Source organism: Chrysemys picta, chromosome 17, assembly GCF_011386835.1.
Source record: "Chrysemys picta bellii isolate R12L10 chromosome 17, ASM1138683v2, whole genome shotgun sequence".
In the NCBI taxonomy this organism is placed as follows: domain Eukaryota; kingdom Metazoa; phylum Chordata; order Testudines; family Emydidae; genus Chrysemys; species Chrysemys picta.
The window spans coordinates 19,761,609-19,773,653 of NC_088807.1; the positions used below are offsets into that span (position 1 = coordinate 19,761,609).

Consider the following 12,045-nt stretch of genomic DNA (forward strand, 5'->3'; position numbering starts at 1 on the left):
CTTCCGACAGTGGCCAATTCCAGGTGTCCCAGAGCGAATCATCAAGTGATCCATCCCGTTGTCCTCCCAGCAAACAGCGGCTGCGCCCCACCCCTCACCCTCCGGCCGGGGTCTTTCCAGGGCTCTGTCTGTGTCCCGTTCCCATGGCCCCGCCCCAAAGGGCCCACGTGGGTCCCACTGCCAGCCCTGCACAATGGGGCCTTGTGTGAATCTGGGTCACTGCTGGAGGGGGAGTTTCAGGGGATTCCCTCCCCATTCCCCTCCCCCAGGGCAGCCCCAGCTGAAGCTGGTCCCCATGCTGGGCAATGATGTGGGCGGGGGGATCCTGGAGGGGGCCTGACCCCCTAGGGGTCCGGTGGGAACAGCTGGTGCCTCCCCCGGGAGCCCACACACATGTGTCCATCCAGTCCTTCCCCCTGCTGGTGTCTGTGTGTGTCCTGCCCCCTGGTAGTGTGTGTGTGTGTCCAGCCCCCTGCTGGGGTGTATGTGTGTCTGTGTCCAGCCCTGCCCCCTGCTGGTGTGTGTGTGTGTGTGTCCTGCCCCCTGCTCATGTGTGTGTGTGTCCTGCTCCCTGCTGGCTGCCCCCAACCCAGGGCAGCATGAGATGCTCCCCCGCGCTCAGGTGATGGGAAGGAGGGTGGAGCCCTGGTACTTTGCAGCTGGTCCCATCGTGGGTGAGTATCAATGGGATGCAGAGTGAGGACCCAGTGACCTAACCAGCCGGTTCCAGCCAGAGGACAGAAGCAGGAGAGGAGGCCCCGGTTTACAACCCTGTTTACCTGGAGAGAAGACAAAGGACAGAGGCCGGGCTTGGGGCCGGGGAGCTCAGATGCCTAGCTGGGAAGCAGAGGGGCTCTGGGCTGGAGAGGGGGAACAGGCAGAGCCCACCTGGATGCAGAGAGACTGGGATGTGCTGTGCTGAGGGAGGCCAGGCCTGAGGCCCTGAGAGTTTCCTGTGCTGTGTTCAACTCTCAATAAACCCTCCTGTTTTATGCTGGCTGAGAGTCTCTCCGGTCTAGAGAACTGGGTTGCATCAACCCCTTCGGGGGTGGAGGCCCCGGGGGTCCAGAGCGAGTGGACTCCCTGAGCAGGCCCACGGCAGAGACAGACGTGCTAAGGCTCAGAGAGGTGCGGATCCAGGAGGTGGAGGGGCCTGACCCCGAGAGAGAGTGGATCCCCGAGAAGGGCTGTCGCCCTGAAAGGGGTACTCCCCACGGACCGCACGGGGCCAAGAGTGGGCACGATCTGTGAGTCCGTGACACCCGTCTCCCAACAGTGGCCAACGCCAGGTGCTCCAGAGGGAATGAACAGAACAGGGAATCATCATGTGATCCATCCCCTGTCCCCCATTCCCAGCTTCTGGCAAACGAAGGCTATGGACACCATCCTTGCCCATCCTGGCTAATAGCTATTGATGGACCTATCCTCCATGAACTTATCTAGTTCTTTTTTTGAACGCTGTTATAATCTTGGCTTTCACAACATCCTCTGGCAAGGAGTTCCACAGGTTAACTGTGTGTTGGGTGAAGAAATACTTCCTGTTGTTTGTTTGAAACCTGCAGCCTATTCATTTCATTGGGTGATCCCTAGTTCTTGTGTTATGAGAAGGAGTAAACAACACTTCCTGATTTAGTTTCTCCACACCAGTCATGATTTTATAGACCTCTGTCGTATCCCCCCTTAGTCATCTCTTTTACAAGCTGTTTGAAAGTCAACAGAGGTGCTGCACTTATTTAGGGAAGAAAAACCAAATGCACAAGCACAGGATGGGGGCTCACTGGCTTGGCAGCAGCACTCCTGAGACGGAGCGGGGAGTTGTCGTGGATCATCACACCCTCAACGTGAGTCAGCAACGTGATGCCGTTGCAAAACAAAAGCAAATGCAATGTTCGGCTGCATTAACAGAGGTGCAGCGTGCAAGTCACGGGCGCTGAGAGTACCGCTCTGCTCGGCGCTGGACAGGCTGGGAGTGCTGTGTCCAGTTCTGTCACCGCTGTGTAGAAAGGATGTGGAGAAACTGGAAAAGGATCCAGACGTGAGTGACAAAGGGGTCACCTCACGTAGGGTGCCCCCCTTGGGCGGCTGGAATAGGCCTCAGCCAGGATCAGTCCCAGGACAAGCAGGACCACGGTGCCCAGCCCCAGACGGGCGATGTTGGCGTGGGTGAAATCCGGGTGCCCTTTGGGGGCTGCTGCGGGGGGAAGGGGAGAGTCACTTGCCGGCTCAGATGGGGAGATCAGCAGCTGGCACTGCCCCGGGAGTGAAGCCCACGACCCCCCGTCCAGCAGGTCTGGCTCTGGGGCCTCAGCTTCCCCAACAAGGCGGTTGCCCAGGTGGACGAACTGCTCCTGCCCTGAGGCCCCACCCCCCACCCACTCTATCCCCCTCCCTCCATTGCTCGCTCTTCCCCACCCTCACTCACTTGCTCATTTTCACCGGGCTGGGGCAGGGGGTTGGGGTACACTAGGGTCCCTTTGCAACCAGGTGTTCGGATCAAAAGCCAGACACCCGGCAACCCTAGCCCCAGGACCCGCCTGGGCACCCAGCTGGTCCCAACCCCAGAGCCAGGACCCCTAGATCCTGTCCCTCTCCTGGGATCCCCCAGTAGCTTCCAGGCAGTAACCTACAGGGCAGGAGGTGCCGGAGGAGGCGGGGATCTGGTGGTGAGGGAGGGGCGGGGCTGCCCCTCCCCCTGGTGTCTGGGCTCATGCACCAGGAGTCACTGCCCCCCTCCCGCCCAGCCAGCCCCAACCCCTCGGGGGCGGCTCCTTGAGCCGCATGAGCCTTCCAGGGCTGGTCAATGGTGATTCCCCCCTTGGCCCCGGTACCTGTCCACGCGCTGCCCGGGTGCGTGGGAGCCGGCGCCGCTCCAGGCTGGGTCGGGTCGGTTCCACCTGCGGGAATAGAACCAGTGTCTGTTGAGGCCGGGGGAGGGGCTGAAACACCAACTCAGCGATTGCCCCTCCCCCGAAACTCAGCTTCAGTTATTCCTGGGGGGACAGGGTGTTTGTGTTGCTGGGGCCGGTGCCATAGGGGGCCACTGGGTCCTGACCCCTCTGTGCATCCCCAGAGCAGGGACAGCCATCTGAGGGCTGGGAGCCCCCCTCAGCCCCAAATCTCCAGTAGCTGCTCTTCCTCCCTGGCTGTGGAACACCCTAGTGACTCTGTCCTGCTCCCTGGCCGGGCATCCCCTCTGCTGGGCCCAGGGCAGAGCCTGGCTCTGAGTGGCCAATCAGTGCAGAGCCCCCAGGAGGGTCCAGCTGGGAGCAGGGACGCCGAGCCGGGCCGCTCACCTGCTACCACCAGCTCCACGGTGTGGCTGGGCTCTGAGGAGACGAAGGGCTGTGATTGGAGCCGGTAGCTGCAGCTGTACCTCCCTCCGTGCTGCCGGCCCACGGTGGGGATGCGGAACTCGGCCCCGTCCCCGGCAGGGTCCATCTGTCGCTGCGGGTTCAGGTCTCCAGCCTTGTGCAGGAAGAACGTCACGTCCTGGCGCTGCCCCTGACACCGGATGGTGACGTCTGCCCCTGGGGCGGTGACCCCAGTGGGGCTCAGAGAGATGGAGGGTCTGGGTAAGCTGGGATCTGCGCACAGGAGACAGGCTGTGAGAGCCAGACCCGGGCACCCACCCAGACCCAGCCCTGGACTCCCTGGTTGGCCCTATCCACAGGCAGATCCAGAGGCCGCCAGGCAGAGATTCTCTCCCACATCCCAGAGCGCCTCCCACCCAGAATCCCGACCCTGCGAGCTGGGCTCCCAGCCCCACAGACACCGAGCCGCAGCTCCCTAGTGCTTGGGTCCTCATATGCCGTGTGTGGCCCCTGCCTCGTTCACTGCGTCCGGCCTGCCCTGCACAGAGCGACTCATGGGCTGGTCTCTGGTTCCCGGCACCGCAGGGCCCAGGGTTGCCGGTGTCCAGTTTTCAGCCGGAAAGTGGGTTGAAAAGGGAACCTGGCAGTGCCGCTGACCGGACACTGTCTCATTCCCTGCAGTACCCAGCCTCTGCCACCAGGGGGCAGAGAGAGCAGCTGCTGCTGGAGCCTGGAGGAGCAATGGAGCTACTCAGCAGGGGCCCTGCCCCCTCACCCCACCCCCACAGCGTGGCTCCCCATCTCCCACCTTCCCGTCGCCCTGCCCCACTCACCCCCAACCGCTCCCCCCCTTCCCCCTCCCCACTCCCTGCTCCACCCCCACCTCCAGAATGCAGGTCGCCTCCCCTGCCCCACTCACCCCCACCCCCACCCCAGGAGCGTGGCTCCCCGTCCCCTGCCCTAGCCCAATCACCCCCACCCCCGGAGCCCGGCTCCCCTCTCCCCTGCCCCACTCACCCCCACCCCCACCCCCACCCCAGGAGCGCAGCTCTCTCTCCCCTTCCCTGCCCCAGTCACCGCCACCCCCACCCCCAGAGCTAAGCTCTCCCTCCCCTGCCCTGCCCCACTCACAGGGCCGGCTTTAAGCTGATTCACCTGATTCCCCGGAATCGGTTCCCGCGCCCGCGCCTAAGAGGGCCCCTCTCTGGAGGTCTTCGGTGGCATTTCGGTGGCGGGGGGGGGGGTCCTTCGGTGCAGCGGAAGACCTGGAGTGGACCCCCCCTGCCGCGAAGTGCTGCTGAAGCCCCGGACTGCGGCCGGGTATTGCCCACTCACACCCACCCACGGAGCCTGGCTCCCCTTCCCCCACCCTCAATCCTGGAGTGTGGCTCACCTGGCAGGGGGTGGGTGGTGGAGAGAGCAGCGAGTGATTGTGGAGGTGGGGAGGGAAGAGGACCAGGGGGCGGGGCCTTGCGGAAGAAGCGGAGCAGGAGGGGGGAGAGGTTCCCACACTCAGTGTCTGGTTTTCACAAACTGGAAAGTTGACCACCCTAGCAGGGCCTGAGCCCCCCACAGGAACGGAGTCACCCCCTGGGAGGCAGGGAGGGGTCATTATCCCCATTCTACATGGGGGGAAACTGAGGCACAAACAGATTCACTTTCCTCAGTGAGCTCCCAGGGGCAGGGATTGTCTCTTCATTCTGTGTTTATGCAGCACCTGGCACAACGGGGCCTTGATCATGGCGGGGGCCCTACATCCTCCCCCAACACAAGGGGTCCAGCACTATTGAGGCCAGCGTTTGCAGAGGTCTCCACTAACTGTGGGCATCTCGGTTTGTGGGCGCTAGGCCTGAGATCCCCAAAGATTGAGGCCCCCCCACAAGAAAGGACACTTTTGAAAACAGCAACGTGTTCCCATCACACAGAGTCTGTGGCCACCCCAGGAGCTGGGCCAGATCTTCTGGGTCCCAGCCCAGCGCCACGTCCACCAAGACACCGCTCCTCACGCAGACCCTGCCTCATTGAGCCCAGCCAGGGCACTGCCTGGGGCGGGGCCTGGAGCACAGAGGGGATGGGATGACAGGATTAAATAGCGACTCACGGTTCTTACGCACAAGGGGCAGCATTAAAGTAGCCTCCCTGCCCCGAGTCTCCAGGGGCTGCTGCTCCCCCCTGGCTGGGGAACCCCCCAGTGACTCCGTCCCCGCTCCCCAGCCGGGCGTCTCCACTGCAGGGTCAGGGCTCAGGGCAGAGCCTGGCTCTGAGCATCCCATTTGCACCGAGGCCCCGGGAGGGTCTGGCTGGGGGTCGGGTTGGGAACGGGGATGCGCAGCCGGGCCCCTCACCTCTCACCACCAGCTCCACGGGGTCGCTGGGGTACGACATGGTGAACGGCTCCGATCGGCTGTGATAGGAGCAGCTGTAGCTCCCGCCGTGCTCCCGGCGCACGGTGCTGATGGGAAACACAGCCTCAAACCCGTCCGAATCCACAGGTGGGAAATGGCGTCGCTCTTTATTCAGCACGAATCGCATGCCCAGGCGCTGCCCCCGACACTGGACAGTCACGGCTCCCCCCAGGGAGACCCCCCCGCTGGGGCTCAGGGCGATGCTGGGTTTGGGGTAGCTGGGCTCTGCAGTGGGAAGCAGACAGGCCGTGAGACGCAGGCCCCATCACTCAGTCCTGGGGCCCGTCCTCACCACACGGCCTCAGTGGTGGGTTAGACCCGGTGGCCCTGGAAACGGGCTCCTGGATGCCTTTCACAGGGGCCAGGGTTTGGGGTAGGACCCCTCTGGATTCACAAACAAACAGGCAGTAAGTGGGGGTGACACAAACTGCGTCCGTCTGATTCAGTCCTCTGCCCATCTGTCGCTCCAGATTTTTACCCCCCGCCCCTCCCTAGGGTGCAGGCCCGGCCCCGCGGCTCACAGCCGGGGAGAGACACAGGACGAGGGAAAGGAGATTTCCAGTCTCTGATTCCTTTAGTTGTGCAGGGTCAATTCAGCCCTGCCCCCGCTGCACTCAGGGGCAACTCCGGATTGACCCCAGGGGCTGAGCTCAGAACCCGGCCCTGCCCCAATCACAGTCAGGCAGTGAATTGGGATCTACGCTGTGGGGTTCCTGGTCCAAATTTGGGTCATTTGAGTAAGCGGCTCCCAGGACAGGGCCCCCAAGAAAACATGTTTACAAAATCCCCCAGTTGTTCTAACAGGTTCCCATTCCCCACCCCCAAAGCACATCGCTCGTCCTTAATGCGGAAATTCCCCCAGCTGCCCCATTCCCCACAGATACTCACGGCCCGACACTCCGCTCCGCCCGGCCAGCCAGCAGCCTGGAGAAGAGATGGCTCATTAGAGATCAAATCCCAGAGTGACTGGATCCTACACCCTGGTCTCAGATCCCCGCCCCCCATGGGCACACGCCCTGGCTGTCTCCGATACTCACCGAGGAGGAGGACGGTGAGAGCAGACACCATGACGGGGCAGTGGGGGCCCCTCAGTGCTGCCACCAACACCCTGGTGCTGAGCTCCACTGAGCCTGAGGCCCGAGTGCGAGCGGAATGAGGAACTGTGCCGGGGGCTGCAGCCCCAGGAAGCCCGTGATGCGCTCGGCCCCTTTCCACCCCATCAGCTGATTTTCTCTGCAATCTCTAGCCCAGATCTACCACGGTCAGAGCAAAGCCAACTCCCTGCCACGCCCAGCAAACCACATCCCCTCCTGAAGCTGCCTGGTCCCCCCATCACCTCCCAGCCCCACATGGGAGCTGCCCAGTCCAAGGACCAGCTGAGAACGTGTGAATCTCAGGAGGCGTCAAGAGGTGCCCAGGCTTCCCTGATCTTTTCCAATGGTCCCATCTAGACTCCCTGTAGCAGCAACTCAGAGCAGAGGAAGGCTCCCACCCCACACAGACAGTGCCCCCCATGGAGTGACCCTCTCCCATGTAGTGGGGCAGAGGTTCCTTCCTGACCTGGTTGGGCCCAGCACCCGCCCTGGAGCATGAGGGTGGAAGGACCTGGCCAACTGTTGCGGAGTGTGGGGGAGTCAGGGCCCTGCACCCCTCTTCCCGAGATTCACTGCGACTCTCAACCAGCCAGTAAAGCAGAAGGTTTATTTAAGGACAGGAACACAGTCTCAAGCAGAGCGTGTAGGTATGACCAGACCCCCTCAGTTAGGTCCCTCTGGGAGGTTCAGGGAGCTTAGACCCCAGCTTGGGGTTCCCTGCGTTGCACCACCCAGCCCAAACCGAAACTAAACTCCCAACTCCTCCCGCTGCTCCTCTCCTTTGTTCAGTCTCCCGGGCAGAAGGTGTTAATTCTCCCCACCCCCGTTCCTGGCTCAGGTTACAGCTCAGGTAGCTTCCTTCAAGGGAAGTCCCCCCTCCTCACTGCAATCCCCCTGCAACATTCCCAGGTCAAATCTGCCCTGCTCCCTGCTCCGTCACATCTCTCCCCCCTTCGAGACTGAACTGAGCGGGGTCACTCTGACCAGTGACCTGGGGAAGTTCAGGGCTCCCTCTCCGGGACAATGCATCCGCTATCAGGTTGTCACGTCCCTTCACATGGAACACGTCCATGTCATAATCCTGCAGGAGCAGGCTCCATCTCAGGAGCTTGGTGTTGGCTCCTTTCATCTGGTGCAGCCAGGTCAGGGGAGAGTGGTCGGTGTGCACGGTGAAGTGATGCCCAAAGAGATATGGCTCTAGTTTCTTGAGGGCCCACACCATGGCCAGGCATTCCTTCTCGATGGCCGCGTAGTTCTGCTCCCGGGGTAGCAACTTCTTGCTCAGGTACACGATGGGGTGTCTCTCTCCCTTTTCATCCTCCTGCATTAACACCGCCCCCAGTCCTGTGTCTGAGGCGTCGGTGAACACCATAAAGGGCTTGTCAAAGTCTGGGTTTGCCAGAACTGGGCCACTGACCAGAGCCTCCTTCAGCGCCCGGAGAGCCTCCTGGCACTCCTCGGTCCAGACCACTTTGTCTGGCTTCCCCTTCTTGCACAGCTCAGTGATGGGGGCGGCTATGGCGCTAAAGTGGGGCACGAACCTCCGATAGTACCCTGCCATCCCAATAAAGGCTTGGACCTGCTTTTTGGTTTGAGGAGCGGGCCAGTCTCTGATCACCTCCACTTTGGCTGGTTCCGGCTTTAGGCAGCTGCTTCCCACCCGGTGGCCTAGGTAGGATACCTCAGCCATCCCCACCTTGCACTTCTCCGGTTTTACGGTCAGCCCAGCCTTCTGGAGTCGGTCCAGCACTTGTCTAACCTGGGATATGTGGTCCTCCCAGGTCTGGCTAAAGACACAGATGTCATCGATATACGCCACGGCAAAACTCTCCATCCCCCTCAGTAGCTGATCCACCAGGCGCTGGAAGGTGGCCGGCGCTCCCTTGAGGCCGAAGGGCAGGGTCAGGAACTCATAGAGCCCCAGAGGGGTGACAAAGGCCGATTTCAGCCTGGCATCTGCATCCAGCGGCACTTGCCAATAGCCCTTTGTAAGATCCATGGTGGTAAGGTACCGAGCACCTCCCAGCTTGTCTAGGAGCTCGTCCGGCCTGGGCATGGGGTAGGCATCGGCTACAGTGATGGCATTGAGCTTCCGATAGTCCACACAGAACCGGATCGACCCGTCCTTTTTGGGGACCAGCACCACCGGCGAGGCCCAAGGGCTGGAAGACGGCTGGATCACCCCCAAAGCCAGCATGTCATTGACCTCTCTTTCCAGGTCCTGAGCAGTTTTCCCTGTGGCTCGGAAGGGGGAGCATTTTATAGGCGGGTGCGATCCTGTCTGCACCCGGTGGACAGTCAGATTAGTGCGTCCAGGCTGGTTGGAAAACAGCTGTTGGTACAGATACAGCACCCCTCCGATCTCAGCTTGCTGGGCAGGGGTTAGCCGGTCAGAGAGGGGAATTGCTTCCAGGGGGAAGCCAACTCTTGTCCCAGGGAATAGATCTACTAAAGGGTCATCTCCCTGCCCCTCCCAATGTCCACACACGGCCAACACCATATTCCCCCGTCATAATATGGCTTCATCATATTCACATGGTACACCCGGTGATGGTGTGCCCGGTTCGACAGCTCCACCACATAGTTTACCTCGTTTAGTTGCTTGACAACCTTGAAGGGCCCTTCCCAGGCGGCCTGGAGTTTGTTTTTCCTCACGGGGATGAGGACCATCACCTGATCCCCAGTGGCGAAGGCGCGGGCCCGTGCTGTGCGGTCATACCAGACCTTCTGCTTCCTCTGGGCTCTGGCCAGATTCTCCCTGGCCAGGCCCATGAGCTCGGCAAGTCGTTCCCGGAAGGTCAGGACATACTCCACCACCGACTCTCCGTCAGGAGTGGCCTTCCCCTCCCATTCGTCTCTCATCAGGTCCAGGGGCCCCCTTACCCGCCTTCCATATAGCAGTTCGAAAGGCGAAAACCCGGTAGACTCCTGAGGTACCTCCCTGTACGCAAACAGCAGGTGAGGTAAGTACTTGTCCCAGTTCTGCGGGTGCTGATTCATAAATGTTTTCAGCATCATTTTTAGCGTCCCATTGAACCTCTCCACCAGCCCGTTGGATTGGGGGTGATATGCTGAGGCCCAGTTGTGCCGGACCCCACATCTCTCCCACAAGCCCCGGAGTAGGGCCGACATGAAGTTGGACCCTTGGTCCGTCAAGACTTCCTTGGGGAACCCCACTCGGCTGAAAATGGTCAGCAGCGCATCCGCCACAGTGTCTGCTTCGATGGACGATAAGGGCACTGCCTCGGGGTAGCGGGTGGCGAAATCTACCACCACCAGGATGTATTTCTTCCCAGACCGGGTCGTCTTGCTGAGAGGTCCCACTATGTCCATGGCCACCTTCTGGAAAGGCTCCTCTATGATGGGCAAAGGTCTCAATGCTGCCTTCCCCTTGTCCCGGGCCTTCCCCACCCTCTGGCAGGGGTCACAGGATCGGCAGTACTGCCGGACGTTGGTGAAGACCCCGGGCCAGTAAAAGTTCTGTAGCAGCCTCTGCCTGGTGCGCCGGATCCCCTGGTGCCCTGCGAGAGGGATGTCATGGGCCAGGTACAGTAGCTTGTGGCGAAACTTCTGGGGAACCACCAGCTGCCTCCTGATCCCCCACGACTCCACTTCCCCCGGGGGAGCCCACTCTCGGTACAGGAACCCCTTCTCCCACAGGAACCTCTCCTTGCATCCTCTCCTCATGGTCTGTACCACACTGAGGTCAGCCAGGCCCCTTAGCTTCCGCAGGGAGGGGTCCTTCTGCAACTCGGCCTGGAACTCGGCGGCTGGGGAAGGGATGGGGACCTGCTCCCTCTCGTCGGCTGGGTCGGAAGCCCCAGCCACCCCGAGGCCTGTCCTTGGGTGTTTCCTCCCCACCCGGGAAGGGTTCGGTGCCTCCGGTGGGACATCCTTCCCAAGGTCAGGGCGTAGTGCCCCTCGCCGGCTCTGGCTACGGGTCACGACTAAGGCGGTCTGGGGGCTGCTTGGCCAGTCCTCTAGGTCCCCCCCCATCAACACCTCAGTGGGCAAATGGTGGTGCACTCCCACGTCCTTGGGGCCCTCCTTGGACCCCCATTTCAGGTGTACCCTCGCTACGGGAACCTTGAATGGGGTCCCGTCCACCCCGGTCAGGGTCAGGAAGGTGTTGGGCACCACCCGATCTGGGGCCACCACCTCGGGCCGGGCCAGTGTCACCTCTGCGCCCGTGTCCCAGTATCCATAAACTTTCTTCCCATCCACCTCCAGGGGAACAAGGCACTCGCTCCGCAGGGACAGCCCCGCGCCAACCCTGTAAACGGAGAACTTTGAATCCGGAGCATCTGGCCCCCCAGAGAAGCTGGCCTGGGGCCCTTCTCTCTCTTGAGCAGTTGATAAGCTGCCAGCCCCTCTTGCGTGAGAAGCCTGCCCCTCGTCCGTCTGGGCCTCTACCAAGTTAACCCGGTGCGGGTTCGGTCTGCTCCGTCTGTCCTTGAGCTTGGGGCACTGGGCCCGAACGTGGCCTCTTCGGCCGCAGTAATAGCAGCTCATGTCCCGTGGGTCCCCTCGAGCCGGTCGGTTGTCCCTGATGCTGGGCATTCCCCGTGGGAGGGGATTCCCCATATTCCCCCTTTGGGAGGTCCCAGGGTGACTCTCTCTCTGCATCGCGGCGGGCCTGTTCCTTTGGGGCTCCTCCCTGCCACCCCCTGACCGGCTCTTTACAAACTCATCCGCCAGCTGCCCTGCGTGTCGCGGGTTCTCTGGCTTTCTGTCCACCAACCACAGCCTCAGGTCGGATGGGCACCGCTCATACAGCTGCTCCAGTACCATCAGTTTAATCAGGTCCTCCTTCGTCTGGGCCCCACCAGCCCACTTGCTGGCGTATCTTTCCATGCGGACGGCTAGTTGCAGATATGAGATCTCAGGGGTTTTATCCTGACTCCGGAACCTTTCCCGGTACATCTCAGGAGTCAGCCCAAACTCACGTAGCAGGGCCTTTTTGAATAGTTCGTAGTCCCCTTTCTCTGCCTCTCCCAGTTGGCGGTACAATGCCACGGCTTTGGGGTCCAGTAAGGGGGTAAGGACCCGGAGTCTGTCCGCGGGATCAACCCGGTGCAGCTCGCAGGCCGTCTCAAAGGCCTCCAGGAAGTCATCCATGTCCTCCCCCTCCTTGCGTGGGGCCAGGATGCACTTATTAAAGCTCCGTGCAGTCCTGGGTCCCCCCTCACTCACCGCAGCCGGGGGTTCGCTGCCCTTTAATTTCGCCAGTTCCAG

At 61.6% G+C, this 12,045-nt stretch overlaps 1 protein-coding gene across 1 annotated transcript; it reads right to left on the bottom strand.

Moving 5' to 3' along the window:
- Positions 1-577: 577 nt before the first annotated feature.
- Positions 578-7,725, bottom strand: LOC135976426 (leukocyte immunoglobulin-like receptor subfamily A member 6). The gene is made up of 7 exons (XM_065571889.1): positions 6,754-7,725; positions 6,605-6,640; positions 5,554-5,941; positions 4,705-4,780; positions 3,294-3,660; positions 2,829-2,894; positions 578-2,191 (listed from the first exon to the last, which is right to left on the bottom strand). Exons 1-7 carry the CDS (start codon positions 6,782-6,784, stop codon positions 2,052-2,054), a joined length of 1,104 nt encoding a protein of 367 aa, XP_065427961.1. The 5' UTR covers positions 6,785-7,725; the 3' UTR covers positions 578-2,051.
- Between the last annotated feature and the right edge of the window lie 4,320 nt (positions 7,726-12,045).